General features: G+C 48.8%; 2 protein-coding genes across 2 annotated transcripts; one reads left to right on the top strand and one right to left on the bottom strand.

The window, feature by feature from the left end:
• Positions 1 to 1501: 1501 nt before the first annotated feature.
• Positions 1502 to 3881, bottom strand: LOC146428263 (transcription factor HES-5-like). The gene is made up of 3 exons (XM_085080130.1): positions 3036 to 3881; positions 2706 to 2886; positions 1502 to 2577 (listed from the first exon to the last, which is right to left on the bottom strand). Exons 1-3 carry the CDS (start codon positions 3096 to 3098, stop codon positions 2336 to 2338), a joined length of 486 nt encoding a protein of 161 aa, XP_084936256.1. The 5' UTR covers positions 3099 to 3881; the 3' UTR covers positions 1502 to 2335.
• A 9568-nt stretch (positions 3882 to 13449) lies between these two features.
• LOC146428262 (transcription factor HES-5-like) lies at positions 13450 to 15167 on the top strand. The gene is made up of 3 exons (XM_085079864.1): positions 13450 to 13565; positions 13843 to 14026; positions 14145 to 15167. Exons 1-3 carry the CDS (start codon positions 13500 to 13502, stop codon positions 14408 to 14410), a joined length of 516 nt encoding a protein of 171 aa, XP_084935990.1. The 5' UTR covers positions 13450 to 13499; the 3' UTR covers positions 14411 to 15167.
• The last annotated feature ends 213 nt before the right edge of the window (positions 15168 to 15380 follow it).

Raw genomic sequence — 15380 nt, 5'->3', positions numbered from 1 at the left:
ACAAGCAGCAGTGGAATAATTAATGCATACCAAGTGTCAACTGTCCATGGAGGAAGAATAAAAGTCCAGGCATTCCACACAGCCCAGTGCTCCTGAAGGGATGTAAAGGGGAAGAGCTTTCCAGCCCCTGATGACACCCCAGTGCCTTGATCATTCAGCTAGTTCAGACTTTGATGCTTCACAAGATGCCACTGCACTATTTCATTAACTCCTTTGCAAACCCTCCTTTTCATTTTCAAGCTTCCTTTCTCTTCATGATGATTTAGGGGGAAAAAAAGGGGTTGTGCTTGGGTTTTCTAACCATCCCCATTGTCTGCCACAGCTCAAACAATGTCCAATTCAGGCTTTTTTTCAGGGTCAGCACCAACTTCCTGCACGGGAGCAATTGTTTGATCCCCTTTCTCCTCGTTAACATCAAAGCCTGCCTGAGCTGGTCATGCTTTATGACACGTCAAAAAGAAACAGAGAGTATGAACACTCAGCTTTTAGCAGCTTTTAGCAGCAAATCCTGCTCTTTCCAGTGCTAACAGCCAGGCTTTTACTTCTCTCTGAAGAGCGAGAACCACCGTTGGGCTATTCTCAAATCAGATTTTAATGTATTACCCAAAAATAGAGAGCGAGGGATGCTGACCTCTGACTGCTGCTCTGCTGCAAAGGAAAGGCATGAATGGAAGGGAAAGGGAAAGGGATGGGAAGAGGATGGGAAGGGGAAGGGGATAGGAAGGGGATGGGAAAGAGATGGGAAGAAAGATAAAGCTGCCAGGCTGTGCCACTCAGGTTCCCACAGCACTTCCCACTCTCCAGGCACAGCAGGGAAGGCTTTGGCAGGGAGAGTGCTGCGCCCAAAGTCAATAAATTACTTCAAACTGTGCCAAAGCAGCCCCTCAAAGCCTGACAAACCCCTCAAAATGTGTCAAACCCCTCAAAACCTGACAAACCCTTCAAAAACTGACAAACTCCTCAAATCATGTCAAACCCCTCAAGGCCTGACAAACCCCTCAAATCATGGCAAACCCCTCAAATTATGGCAAACCCCTCAAAGCCTGATAAGCCAAGCCCTCAAATCCTGTTAAAAACCAACCCCTCAACTCCTGGTACAAACCCCTCTAAACATGGCACAAACCAACCCCTCAAAACATGACTTAGGTGCCCAAGGCTGTGAATAAATCATGTGGAAGGAGGACTCAGGTTTTCTGGGTAGGTGAAGGGCATTCCTGCTCAGGTGAGGGGTTTTGGGACAGGAAGGGCAGTAATTGAGGAAATGTAGGATTCTGAGGGAATCTGTGTGACAGGAGCACTTCTTGGGGTTCAGGGTGACTCACAGGGTGGGATTCACAAGAATACAGAGAGTAGACATGAATAGGAGCTCCTTGAGCTTTACAAAAAAAAAAATCATTTCTTCAGAAGGACATTCACCTTTCTCAGGTGTGCAAGAGGCTGCACATCCCTTGGATGAAGAGACTCACACAGAAGTTGCACACAAATGCATTTTATTGCTCTCTACACACACAGAGATGCATACACAGTATGCAGGTGAGCCACAGGGCAGTCCCAGCACTGGGAGAAACAGCATCCACCAGGAATTCAACCACTCAATACAGATAAAAATCATTATTATAATGAAGATGCTAAAAAAGCATAGCTTACACCCAGAATGTATAACATTGACAAATCAAGCCTGTTGCCTACTACTTTTCTTTAACATAAAGCAATAACATAGTCTTTTTCTAAATTGAAAAAAGCATCAAATAGTAGAAATATTCCACATAGTTTCCTAACTCTTGGTCATCCCTTATACTGTATATACAGGAATATTAAAGGGCCATGGGGGAGAAATCCAAACCAAACCCAAACCCGTTTTTGATGCTGCACAACTGATAAGCAAACAGAGGGAAACTGATTTTAACCAAGTGTGCATGAACCAAAGGGAATAAATTTATCCTCCAGAGTGACTGAGCCAACCAGAGTCGCCAGTCAAGCCAGAGCTAAGCTGATGGCTCTTACTGGAAATATTAGAGAAAATCTCCTACAGGAATTCCAATTCCTGTCCATCACAACTGTAACATTTACAAACACCCTCCTTCATTCTGAAGACGTTGCCCCTGCCTGGGCAGCACTGCAGCAGTGCCTACACAGCTCCACCACTCCACAGAACACCTCAGCTTTTGCCAGAGGATCCCAAAAAAAGTCAAAAGCATGGCATTCCCTCATACATAAATAAAATACAGGGGGAAACAAAATTCCCTACAGGAGAGAGGATCAGAGCTGGACTGTCAGATGCAGTCAGATCCTTCCTCTGGACTGTCACAGGTCGGTGCAGCAAGGATTCCCCTGACTACCAGGGCCTCCAGAGAGGGCTGCTGTCCTTTGGAGACACTTGCTTCAGGGCACCAGCATTCCCAGGGGAGAAGGAGACCTCTGGAGCAGCTGACTGGCTCTTCTGGAAGTGGCTTAACAGTTTGGTCTGTGTTTCAGTTCGGACTTTGTGGAGAGAGAGGAAATGGAAAGCTTCTTGCAAACACCTGGAATAGCCCTCTCTGAAGTCAAACTGGGAGCTCTTATGGAAGGATCCTGCAGCTAGAGAAGGGGAGAAAAGAGGGAGAGGGAAGAAAGAATAGTTTAGAGGAGTTGTTCATGGCTTAAGATTCATAAAACAGTCACAGATTCGCAGTAATAGGGAGACTGAAAGAAAACTCAATGCTTACTCTTCATCTGCAGCTGGCTCTGCTGCTTCAGGTAGCTGACTGTCATCTCCAGGATGTCAGCTTTCTCCAGCTTGGAGTTGGGCTGGTGCCTCTGGAACTCCTTCTCCAGGAGCAGTTTCAGCTGCTCGATGCTGCTGTTAATCCTGTCCCGGCGCATTTTCTCCACCACCGGCTTCCTCAGCTGTGAAAAGCAAAGGAAAAGAGATCTGTTATTAAAAGATCCTCTCCCTGGCACTCCTCAGGGCTGCTCAGCCCATCACTGCTCCTCACCAGTGTGAGGCAAAACCTCAGCTGGTGCAAACTGCTCCGCCATGCTCGGCCAGCACTTACTTTATTTTTCTCCTTCGGTGTCAGCAGGCTGTCAGGCTCCAAGAAAACCGTGCTGGGAGCCATCTGTCCTGAGCAGAGAGGTCTTGGAGAGGAATCCAGGAGCAACGTGCTGCTGGGAGCTGCCTGTGCCCCATATTTATACTAGCCAAGCTGGGGGTGACTGTGTGGGTCTGAGGCTCGGTGGTGTTTCCCACACTCGCCAGCCAATCCCAGGCACGGGCAGCACAATGGGAGAAGCAGCTATTCTTGCATGCTCCAGTGGCAGTGAATAGCCGGCGGATAATGACCTTCTCCCAGATGAGCAGGTGGGGAGTGTGTGCTCCCTGAAAGGCTGTGAGCAGAGTTACGTGTCAGGAGCTGGGAAAGAGCTGCCCTTCAATGGGAAAGGCTGCTGACTAATGCCAGGGATCAATAGCATTCCAGGGGCAGCCCGGGGTTCACATGGAGGAGGAAGGAGGAGGAGGAGGAGGAGGAAGGAGGGGGTCAGCTGCCCGTGGTGGGATTGCTGCTCCAGGGGACACGCCGAGGCACACGCTGCAGCAGCACAAGGCACACTTCCACACGAGCAGCTCCTGGAGCCCAGAAACCCCTCAGATCCACTCCCCTGGTTCCCACAGTGAGCCCACAGGTGACTCTGGCACCACCTTTGCCCACTTGTGTTTTTCCCCAGAAAATGGCTTTCCCACTTTGACTTGCTGCAAATAAAAATGTTTCGTTTTTAGCACGCCGATTACTGAAAATGTGTTCTGGTTTGATGGTTGTTCCCTTCCCTCGGCTCTCTATGCAGCCCTTTAGGAAACTCTCAAACCAAGCCATAAGCACTTCATGTTTCAGTTTCCAAATACCTGCAAGATAAATACCTGTGGAGAAGGGTTTGGGGATCAGTTCAGTATCTTGTGCTGCTTCTCACTTCCTCCCCAAAACACATTTTACTCTAATTATTTTCATTTAGTCTATACACGAAGGAAAACTGGGTGCAGAAGAGATATATATCCTCATAAACTTATTAGAAATCAAATTCCTGATTCCTCATTTTTCTCCCTTGGGCTGGGGAGAATGCAACACATGTCTGTGTTGGATGCACAGCCTGTGCTCAGGAGGTGCCTGAAGCTGGGAGAGCTGACAGTCTGATAAAAACACAACCAGGGATTCCTGCTGGAAAACTTGAACCAGATCTGCCAGTAATTTATCCATCAGGTAATACCAGGGCTTATGTTTGGGGAGCTCTCACTGTAGTAAGTAAATACCAGTTGTATAAATGCCATTAATACCTGTGTAGGTGTGTTCACCTTTACATTAATGTGTGTGTGTGGTGTTTAATGTGAACAGAAACACCCAGAGCACATTTCTCTCTCACTGCAGCTCATTATTGCAGCACCAGGTAAGGCTTCAATGACCTCTTCCAGGCTCTGCTTTTCCATCCCCATTGTGCTGCCCTGAATGCACTCCCTTCTCTCAGCACAGAGCAGCAGCTGTTGAGCTCTGGGGCTTTTATGGCAAGTTGTGGGAAAGCTTTTGTGACACCGTTTCACATGTTCTCCTCAAAGCCTGTGGATTATCTCTGAGCCCATGTAATGCCACCTCTGAAACCAATCCTGCCCTCTGCTCATCCCAGTCGGGGAGCTTCCCTGAAACAGAAGCTCTGGGGATGGAATTTGTTTCTCCAGCTCGTTAATTGAGCACATGGAGAAGAGAAATGCCAGTCCTGGGATGGGCAGGGAGGTTTTGCTAGAGACAATTGCTGTTTTCCTCTTGCTGCTTTTCTCTTATTCTCCAATCAACACCCAGATAAAAACTACATTAATTCCATGGGAAGAGTCATGCCAACCTCACCCTCCTTGCTTTAGGGTGTGATTGTGGACTGGCATGGTCAGAGGGTCAGTGCTCAGAATTTCCTGTCCACCAGCATCCAAACTGAGGAGGCTGAATGCAAAACAATATTCTGTGCCATTCCACTTTTGCTAGGGAGGCTGGAGGCCCTACATATTTAAATGGTGTGTGATAATAAGAATTACGATATTCAGTGTATTATTGGGAGGTGAATGTAGCAAAGTCTCTTCTGGATGATAAATCTACTGAGGTTCCTACTTCCTTGCTCTGTGTCACACAGGAATTTTAAAGAATCTGAAATGAAAACATGCATTTAAAAGAGGCTTTTTATTTTCTCTTTGGTTTCACAAGCTCTGAGGGGAAAAATTAGCCAATTACTGACGGTGTTGGAAGAGTTACTCAAATTAGATGCTCAATTACCCAAAAGAGATGCTCTGCTTTGGCTGGAAATCCTAAAGTAAGTGATAACAAAAATTCCTCCCTATTATAAAGTGCACAGAGTCCATGCACTTTACACTAAGGAGAAGCAATTTGGAATTACAAATCTCCAAACACACACACCACTGGACAGAAAGCTCATTAGGATCCCAAAACGCTGGATCTGCACGTTTGAAATCAGCAACATCCTTGCCCCAGAATCCCTGCCAGATGTTAGCCCTTCAGAAAGCCTGAAGGATGCTGCTGCTTTCCCAAGTCTGGAGAGATGCTCCCTGCTTGCCTCCCATCCGTGCTGCCCAGATGGCCTTTGGGGAGCAGGGTTTCCCACTGAACACAAAGCAGAGCCAAGCACCGTTGCTAATGTGGTTTGTAGTTGGGCACACTTCCTTTGTGACGGGGGGAATATAGTTAAGGGATGGTGTGGGAAACTCCAGAGCTCACAAACTTCCACAGCCTTATGGTAGTTTAGAAAGGGGAGCAGGAATGCCAGGAAAATGTAGGAGGTTTAGTGCTGAGTCCTGAAGAACATCCTGAGGTGGAAAATGAAATGGGTGCACTCCCAAGGGTCTCACTGGGGTCCCCACTGAGGCCAACAGAGAATTGGGACTTCAAGATTTGCCCTGCAGATTTCCTGATCTCTGTCAACTTGTAAATATAAATTACCTTTCCACCTGCAGCAGAATTTATCAAAAACTAATCAGAATGGCTTGAATTTTCTCCTGCCAAATACCAAAATGAGAGTTGTGTCTGTTGTTTCCCATTTCTTTCCTCCCCCTGGTATTGCTGGTATAAAACCTGACTGAGTTTTCTTAAAAGCCAGGCTCAGCTCCCCTAGCTCCACATGGGTCATACAAAATCTCATAATACCCTCACAGTCCACAGGACTTGCTGTATTTCCCAGACTGAACAGATTGGGGAATCAAAGAGGCAAGCAGGGGATGTGGCTCAGAAGTCTCAGTGCAGATCTAACCCACCTTTGCCACCTCCAGTGGGACAATTGACTTTGGTCTGACAGGTGGACGAGCAAAATTCTGCTCTGCCCTTCCCTGTCATTTCCTCCCTGTCCTTCCCAGCTTTTCCTCCTAGCCCTTCCCTGTCATTTCCTCCCAGCCTTTCCCAGCTTTTCCTCCTAACCCTTCCCTGCATTTCCTCCCTATCCTTCCCAGCTTTTCCTCCTAACCCTTCTCTGCATTTCCTCCCTGTCCTTCCCTGTCCTGCTGCTTGGCTGGTGCAATTTCCTCCTGCCTGCACAACTTCCTGCCCCTTTTTTCCCCCTTTTCCTCGTGGTTCACTTTCCCTCCGTGCAGGTTTTATAATCTGATTTTTTGATCTGTCACTCCTTTTCCCCCCTGCCTGTCACAGGCAGATGTGGCTTGGGGACAGGGGTGTCTCAGAGCCCCACAGCCCTGGTGAGTGTGGAGTTCTCTCCAGTTTCCCACACCGCTCTCCCATTCAGGGCATTCAGGCAGACGATAAAGGAAGTGTGCCATGCTACAAGCTGAATTAGAAATGGTGTTTGACTTCCCTTTGTACTCCACAGAAACCTTGCTCTGGGCAGACCATCTGCATAGCCCTCACCGTGGAGAAAACCATTGATCAAGGCCTGTCAGCCCAGCTGGGGGAACTTGGGAAAGTAATTCCTTGTGCCACTTCAGTTCTTTAGGGCTTAACATCTGGCTGGAGGGGGAGGCGACAGTTGATGGTTTAACAGTCTTGCTTCCTTTCAAGTTTGGGATGCTGTTTTGATCCCAGATAAGCCTTTCTGAAATCCTGATTTTAATAACATGGAAAGCATCCAGAAGAGTAGGAATAATGCACTGGGCTTTGCATTTTCAAAAGTGCTTTACAAATGCCAGCTAATGAATTCTCAGCGACCTCCCCCGTGGGTGAGGATGTATTATTAGCAATGTTTTACAAAGGCGGGAAAATGAGGCTGAAGAGGGGAAAACCAAGATTTCAAGATTTCAAACAGCCTGGAGGTCGCAGGTTTCTATGGCCAAGAGGCTGTTTGAGACATCTGGTTTGCAAAAATGCTCAGCACTCACTTTTGTTTTAATTAGCTTTGGCATCTCTGAATGCAGCCAGCTCCCTTGCTTGTGGGAGGATTTGGATTTCCAGCCTGGACCACACTCACAGCCATGCACCACCCAGAGAAACAAACACCAAAATTCTCCTTTGCCCTCAAGTTCAGGGCTTGAAAAATGTTATTTAGGATAATTTTTTTAAGTCCATGAAATGGCTGAAAAAGGAAGATGCACTCAAATCCCCCATCAGGAAATACTTAATGATGTATTCAACAGAAAATAACTCTGTCTCTCTAGAAAGTAAACTAAGTTTTAATTTGCTTATTCATACTCCTGCAGACCTGCAGCTGTGCTCAGTCCCTGAGCAAGTCTGCCTGTCAGCACCATGGAATTCTGCTCAGCTGCTTCCCAGCAGGTTGGTTATCCTGGGATTGGAGCTCCTCAGGGGAGGGGATGCAGTGTGCCCTGAATTACATGGATTTTGTGAGGAAACAGAAGGGAATATGGCAATGAGCCTTGCCCTGTGGGCAGAGATGAGAATACCATGGCCTGGCAGCTCTGTGTGCCCCTCTGCCACCCAGGTTATCCACCTCCTGAAAAACCCTTCTGGCTTTTATCAGACCATCTCTGCATTCTGCTGCCAGCTGAACGTGGCAAAGATGTCTCCAAAACCCACCTGGCAGGGCAAGAGCTCACAGGACCTCACAGGAGCTCACAGGACACCTTCCTCAGACACATCCCTTGTGCTTGTCAGGGGGTGGTGATGGCTGTCAAGCACCAGAAAGTGGGTTCCAGTGGGAGTTTACACCCCAAAACCCACCCCAAAACTCAGGCTGAGCTCAAGGGAAGGGAAGATATCTACTGGGGCATAAGGGGGAGTCAGCTTCAGGTTACAAACTTCCCAAGGCAGGGACAATCAAACCAGGCTCAGGGGAAGCCTGAGGCTCTTATCTCTCACTGCTGCCCTGGCTGGCCTCTGGCTGATTAAATATCTGCCCCATGCAGATGGGATTAACTGCTGCTGCTGCCCTCCTGTCTGGCACAGACACACCATTCCCTCTCCTCAATGACACCAAGGGGTTGCTGGGGCCAGACTGAGGTTGCAGAACTCAGAGCCACATTCCCTATTCCCAACCTGCTCTGCTGAAATATCCTCTCTGCAGGATACCTGCTCCCTGCCAAAGGCTTGGCAGCACTGTTTGCTGAGTCTTGTGACTTTTAGCAGGAGACTCGTAATACTTAGGGCCTTCAGCAGGACTTCATGTCCAAGCCTCATAATTCTATAAAGATAGAAAATTAATTACATCGATCCAAAGTCCAGTGCTCAGTTAAAAAAAAAAAAAATCAAAATGCAATCAAAATGCTTTTATTTTTATTAGAAACATCAAATTGTTTTTGTTAAACCCCTGTGGTGTTCAGCCTATTTCTTGGTTCCTCAAAGCCCAAATTTTGACATTAGAAAGGCTGGCAGCACCGCCAGACCCTCAGAGATGCAGAGCCTGTTTTAATGCCATCATCTCCCAAAAAACCTGCCCAAAACCAACCCATGAAGGAAGTGCATGACCCCAGCAGCTTCTGTTTGCTGTCCCCACTGCATTGTCAGTGACAGGCTGTTCTCTTCCCTGGCCAGGGCAGAGGAGGTGACTGATGGGGAGCTCCAGAGGGTTTTCAGGGAATTGTAATTCCAGTTTCTCTCTTCCCCATAACACATCATGGCCTGTGAGCCTGTTGCACCAGTGTCCCCATTATCCCCACTAAGGACAGCCCACACCTCCCAGCACTGCTGGACCATGCAGAATCACCCCTGTAGCTCTTGCTTGTCCTTTTCTCACCTTTCTCTTCCATACAGACATTTTCAGGAATGATGGTTAGGATGGGCTAGAGGAGAGCATCAGGCTCAACCCAAAATCCTGGGAAGCCTTGGGAAGCCAGAGGTGGGCTGCCCAGTGAGCTCAGCCCTATCCAGGGTGCTTGGGGGAAACCTCAGCCCCAGCTGGCAGCACGTGGGAGATCCTCAGCCCCTTCCAGAGCTGAGCATCCCCAAAATCCCTGATAACTCAGCACTGAGCCCCGGGAAGCAGCAGAAGGACAGGATACATCCCGGGGCTGTTTTATCCAGGCTGGGGAGGAGGAGGGTGGTAAACCCAGGACATGGTGGCTCCCGCCAAGGCTGCTCCCAGGGCAATGTGTTCCTTTGAGCCATAATTGATTCCTGCCATCAGGCACCAGCCTGCTCTCCCCCAGGGTCAGCGCTTTCCCACATCCAACCCCATTATCCCACAGCCCATGCCTTTTGTACAACACACTCCAGCTATTCATGTGCAAAGCAGCTGTAATCCCCAGACCTTTCAGAGTCAATATACCAGGAAATAATAAATCCCTCTTGTGCGCTCTTGAATATGCCGAGAGGTGACTTGTGGGAATTTCAGCTGGGCAGAAAAATAATAAATTCTCCTTAATTTTTAATTATTTGGGATACTCACTGTAGAAGGACTATGTCATTGGGCCGTGGCTGCTTGGGGGTCACCACACAAGCAGCTATAGAAATTGCTTTTGGCTCCAACAACCCTAAAAATGCTGATCAAATTGTCTCAGATGCTTCTTAATGATCAAAGTCCACTTTCCTTCCCTCATGCACCTGGGAATGGCAGCATATTAAACATCCTGGATCTGAAGAAAAACTAATTAAAAAAGGTTAAATCTGTGAAGAATGTATTTCAGAGTATTAAGACCCCTTTTTGAGGGGCTTCTGATGTCTCAAGGAGGCAAGATAATGCCATGTTAATGACATTTAATGGAATATTTCACACAACAGGTCTAATAACAACATAACCTTTTCCCCTGGAAAAGGCAGATTTCCCTCGACTCCCAGTCCATTGGTTCCCATGCAGAGTTATGATTCCCTTGTGGGAACAGAAGCCAATCCTGAATAGCAAGTTTTACACAGTTATTTTTTCATATATTGCCTTCCAGCCAAACAATTTTTAAACTATTTTCTGTGTAGAGTGTCATGTCACTGAAAGACCCCAAGCAGAGCATGATAGACAGGGTTGGGGCAGGGTTAGGTTAGGGTTAGGGCTTGGGGCAGGGTTAGGGGCAGGGGTAGGGCTGGGAGAAGGGATCCTCATCTCAGACACCAAAAGAAGCAGTTGCTCCTCATTTGAACACTGTTAGAGGATCGTTAGGCAGCACCTCACCCAGGCAGTGTTCTCTCTTCTCACACCTTGGCCAAGAACCTCCAGGGAAGGAGTTGTGAGAGCATGAGGGTGATGACTGGGTTTGGTAATCCTGGAGGGATTCATGGTGCTGAAATCCATCAATCTTAAACATTAGCTCAGGTTCACCCAGCAGTAACATACAGACCCAATAGTCCATCAGGATTCATAATTTTAAGCAGCATTCAAAGATAATAATTCCCACTCAGGTGTGCCTGGGACACTGGAAGTGTCATTGCTGCTGTGTCCCTCAGTGCCACCAGCACATCCCCCATTAAAGTGAGATAAAGCTGCCTTGATCCTGACCTCACTCCATTTCCCCGGGTAAAACAGCCTTTCCAGCACTGCTGCCAACAGATGGGGAGAAAAGAAACCTTTCTGCAAGGCAGGGAGAAGAGGCTCCTGCAGCACCCCCAGCGCTGCTGCTCCTCCACTCTGCTCCCTGAGGTGTTCCCAGGTGATGCCAGAATAGCCCAAGGGCCACATCAGCCCCATGCCTGCCTCCCAGCACAGGCACAGCCCAGCTCCCAGCTCCCAGAGCTCTGTGCAAGAGTTCAGCACCATTCTCCCATTTCTCAGAAAAGCAAACTGAGGCACAGCAGAGCAAACCAGCAAACCTAGGACAGCCTGAGCTGCAGCCCAGCTCGGTGCTCCTGCAGCCAGCCCTGCATGAACTGGTGTCCCTGCCCCTTGTCACCACCTCCTTCTGGTGCACACGGATCTTGGAGAAGCCCCTGGATGGAGAATCGTGCCCATTTCAGCCTTCCTGGGTGAGAAAACCACAGAGTTCATGGTGCCCCGACAGAAGCCCAGCTCCACAAAGGAGTTATTAGCGCCAGGCTGTGTGGGTTTGGATTTCTCTGCCTTTCCCATACTCTTCCCCCATTGATAACATTTCTTGCTGGGACAATAGAAGTGTGCCTTGCAACTACTCCCGACATTAGTGACGGTGCTTGAGCCTGAATGATTTAAAGGGAAAGAATCCAACTCCCAAAAGACCATCTGGCTATCAGTTCTAATACAGCAATAAAGGTCAGGGCTTCTCAGGAGTTGGGAAAAAGATGGTTTTTGACACTGCAGAGTCTTCAAGCAGCTTGGCCCATGCCTACCTGTCAGCTCCTGGCCGTAAGGTCTGCCAGCATGGCTCCCTTGCTAGGAAAGGGATAACCTGGGATACCTCCTGGAGGAAGACCAGCCAAAGAGCACAGGAAAACAGGCAACACCTCATTAAAGCTGGCAGGAGCTGGGGCATGGTCTCTGAGCTGTGTCTTATTTTGTACCATAATCCCTCGACTGCTTCAAAGTGCTCATGAGATGTCTTGTCTCCTGGCTTTCCCACAAGGCAGGGAATAAAGGGCTCCAAGGACAACATCTGCCCTTCACAAAGAGCTGAGTCCATTCAGCCTGCTACAATGAGTCCCACGTCGCTGCCTGTTCCAGTGACACCTCCCTCCTTCCTGTCAACTGCCCATTGCCCTCGGGCTTCATTTCAGCATTTCCAAGCAAGAAATTCTTTGGTTTTCTTACCTCACTGCTCACTTCCCTCCTCCCTGGCCATGCCCAGATGCTCGGAGGAGGAGCACACCGGGCTGGAGCCACACCCAGCAGGATGCAGCACAGCTTGCCCCAGGTAGGTCCTGGGTTGTTTTTGCTGCTGCCTCAAGGACTGTACCCAGGCAGAGATTTTTTCTCATAACACAAAATCAGAACTGACCTCCAGCGCCCTCACAGCTTCATTCTTTTTCTTGCCTTTATCATAAAGGAAATGGTTGCTTAATTCATCCTGGAATTTCCATGCAGATACAAGCAAACAGCACATTTTCCAGGTAAAGAAATGGAGTGGGGATGACATGCTAAGGGTTACACAGCGAGGCAGGAATGTGGTGTCTGAGATCTGATTTTCAGTGCACTGGGCAAGGCCAGGCTGCAGCAAGGCCAGGTGAGAACTGAACACACCAGAAACCTCAGCAAGAAGCAGAACCAACCTCCTTGCTGAGGGCCAAAGATGGGCTAAACCTTTGTATGAATGCTAAATCTCATTCATGACCTACCTCTGGTTTCCCAAGGCTTTCCAGGATTCTGGGTTGGGCCTGATGCTCTCCTTTAGCCCATCTTAACCATCATTCCTGAAAATGTCTATGAAAGAGAAAGGTGAGAAAAAGGACAAGCAAGACCTACAGGGGTGACTCTGCATGGTCCAGCAGTGCTGGGAGCTGTGGGCTGTCCTTAGTGGGGACAATGGGAACACTGGTGCAACAGGCTCACAGGCCATGATGTGTTATGGGGAAGAGAGAAACTGCAGTTACCATTCCCTAGTTATGTTTCCTCTTCATCCGACATCCATTTAGAAAAGTCCTGCAAAGAAACCTGTGCTCACACCTTGGGTCACCCATTGAAGTGCAATGACTGTACTGACACATAAAAATATCCTGCAAAGAAACCTATGCTCACACCTTGGGTCACCCATTAAAGTGCAATGACACACACACCACACACAGCTCCCCAGGCTCCGGGAAGGGCAGAGATGTCCCCGGGGCTGTTGATTTGAACCCTAGCAGGGCTGCCCTCCCTTCCCCACCTTCCCCAAAAGCGTGCCTCCTCCACGCCACGCCGTGCCTGGCACATGCAGGAATGCCGCTGAGCCCAGCCCGACCAGCTGGAGGGTCAGTGCTTTCCCAGCTCCCCACGCCGCACACTCCACCAGCAGCGTGGGCAGAAGGTTATTCTCCCCGGGGCATTGGCGATCAATGTACCATGCACTAATGGATGCTTCCCCTATTGTCCCTCTGCGGGACTGGATTGGCTGCGGGGCTGTGGGAAACACGGGCGATCCCAACACTCACGTATCTGCCCGGGCTCCCCGGGTATAAATAGAGGCGCTTGGGAGCTGCCAGAGCATCGCTTCACGCTTTGCACGGCGGCTAGGTGGGGTGTTTGCCCAGGGCTGAGCGCTAGGAATGGCTCCCAGCAACGCTCTGATGATCCACATGGAGGAGAAGCTGCTGCCAAAGGAAAAGAATAAAGTAAGGAGAGCCCCTGAGAGGGTTGGGAAGGCTGGGCTGCCCCGAGCAAATAAAGAGAAGCGGGAGAAGTGGTGTTGGGGATAGCAAATATGTTAAAGAGAGATAAAGGAGATAATACAGATTTTCAAAAATTAAACTGAGTGGGGAATGGGTAGGCAGCATTACACAGCTCTGCCACCAAAAGGAAGCATGTATAAATGCGGGTGTATGAGGGCATCAGAGGGGAAATGGGGTCAGGTCTCACAAAATCCCAACCAATCTGCTCTGTCCCTCACAGCTGAGGAAGCCGGTGGTGGAGAAAATGCGCCGGGACAGGATTAACAGCAGCATCGAGCAGCTGAAACTGCTCCTGGAGAAGGAGTTCCAGAGGCACCAGCCCAACTCCAAGCTGGAGAAAGCCGACATCCTGGAAGTGGCTGTCAGCTACCTGAAGCAGCAGAGCCAGCTGCAGGACCAAAAAAGTGAGTGCAGAGCAGGTATCGCACACCTGGGCCTGCAGGCGCATGAAAATCACTGCACAAATCATCACGGTTTGGCCATGGTTTTAACCCACTGTGTTTGCTTTTCTTTCTCCTCCAGCATTCACCCACAAGAGCCCAGAGCAGGACTTTAACAGCGGCTACCTGCGGTGCCTCAAGGAAGCCATGCACTTTCTGTCCTACTATGAGCCCAAGAAGGAGACCCAAGTCCAGCTCATCAAGCACTTCTGCAAAGCCCAGCTAGGTGCAGATGTCTCATACTCTCCAGCTCTGCGTGGTTCCCCCCTGTCTCCCTGTGTGTTTCCCAGAAAACAGCCTGCCCAGAAGAGCGTGGCTGCTGCTCCCACCATCTGGAGACCCTGGTAGAGCTGCTGGACTTTATCCCCACGTGTTGCTACAAAGACTAGAGGGACCTGTGGCTTGTTAGTTCCTCTTTGAAGTAGGAAACATTGCTTTCCAAAGGTGGGAGGGGGCGGTTGCTCTTTTTCTGTCACCAGAAATGAGGGTCGCTGGGTGGTTTCCCTTCATAGTGAAGGATTGTGGGTGTATCTTGCAGCAAATTTGTTGCTTTTATTGGTGGCTCCTGGCCAAAGGCAGGACCAAGTTCTGTGGTGATTTAGAGAGCAAATGCCCTTCAGTTTCCATCACGGGCTGCTGTGCCTGTGGCTGTCAGTGGAAATCTCTCTTGGGTCATTGGTTCAAGTGCTCCATTGTCTCCAGATAATGTATTGACCTTCCTCAAGAAGGAGCCCTTTGGAGAATGTATTTTGTGTCATAAAGAGAGGACTGAGCCTTTCCCTTTTGAGTGAAAGATGTTATTAAGAAATGCTGATTCTTTCTGAAGCTCCTCTGCTATTTTTAGTGTCCTTCTTAAAGAAAGTTGTGATGATCACAGAGAGCTCTAGGGACAATTCTCTTCGTGTCACTTTGTGCTGCTCTCATTTGAGGGATAATTGATGCCTTTTGTAAAGGAAATACCTGTGCTGTACCTTAAGGAAAAGGGGGAGGAAGGGGAGGCAATAAGTACTTTATAATCATTCACGGAGCATGCTAAGGAGCTTAAAAAGCTTTTATAAAGTTGAGATGTATTCATCCTGTGTGATGTTCAACTTGTGTGTTTTCACTGTACAATACAATAAATATGGTTTTAGTCATTAATTCTTTGGTTTGGAATGATTAAAAGGGCTGACACTGCTGGACTGGGTGCATGCAGACTCTCCTGTGGTGGGGAAGCCATCAGGAGGTGTCAGCTCTGAGCCCTTCACTCCAGTTCATGAATTATATCTGAAATCCCTTTGGCAGAGCAGGATTTCAGATCCTGTAAGGAAGCAACCTC

This window comes from Lichenostomus cassidix, chromosome 21 (assembly GCF_008360975.1).
Source record: "Lichenostomus cassidix isolate B80296 chromosome 21, HeHo_3.0, whole genome shotgun sequence".
NCBI classification, from domain to species: domain Eukaryota; kingdom Metazoa; phylum Chordata; class Aves; order Passeriformes; family Meliphagidae; genus Lichenostomus; species Lichenostomus cassidix.
The sequence above is the reverse complement of the archived record's forward strand: the minus strand, read 5'-3'. Positions and strand labels throughout refer to the sequence as shown.

Excerpts from the sequence above, each read along its gene's own strand:
- LOC146428263 (XM_085080130.1), bottom strand. The coding sequence starts at position 3,098 with ATGGCTCCCAGCACGGTTTTCTTGGAGCCTGACAGCCTGCTGACACCG. Across the intron at positions 2,887-3,035 it reads CACCGAAGGAGAAAAATAAA|CTGAGGAAGCCGGTGGTGGA; the intron begins GTAAGTGCTGGC and ends TGCTTTTCACAG. Across the intron at positions 2,578-2,705 it reads GAGCCAGCTGCAGATGAAGA|CTGCAGGATCCTTCCATAAG; the intron begins GTAAGCATTGAG and ends CCCCTTCTCTAG.
- LOC146428262 (XM_085079864.1), top strand. The coding sequence starts at position 13,500 with ATGGCTCCCAGCAACGCTCTGATGATCCACATGGAGGAGAAGCTGCTG. Across the intron at positions 13,566-13,842 it reads TGCCAAAGGAAAAGAATAAA|CTGAGGAAGCCGGTGGTGGA; the intron begins GTAAGGAGAGCC and ends TGTCCCTCACAG. Across the intron at positions 14,027-14,144 it reads CCAGCTGCAGGACCAAAAAA|CATTCACCCACAAGAGCCCA; the intron begins GTGAGTGCAGAG and ends TTTCTCCTCCAG.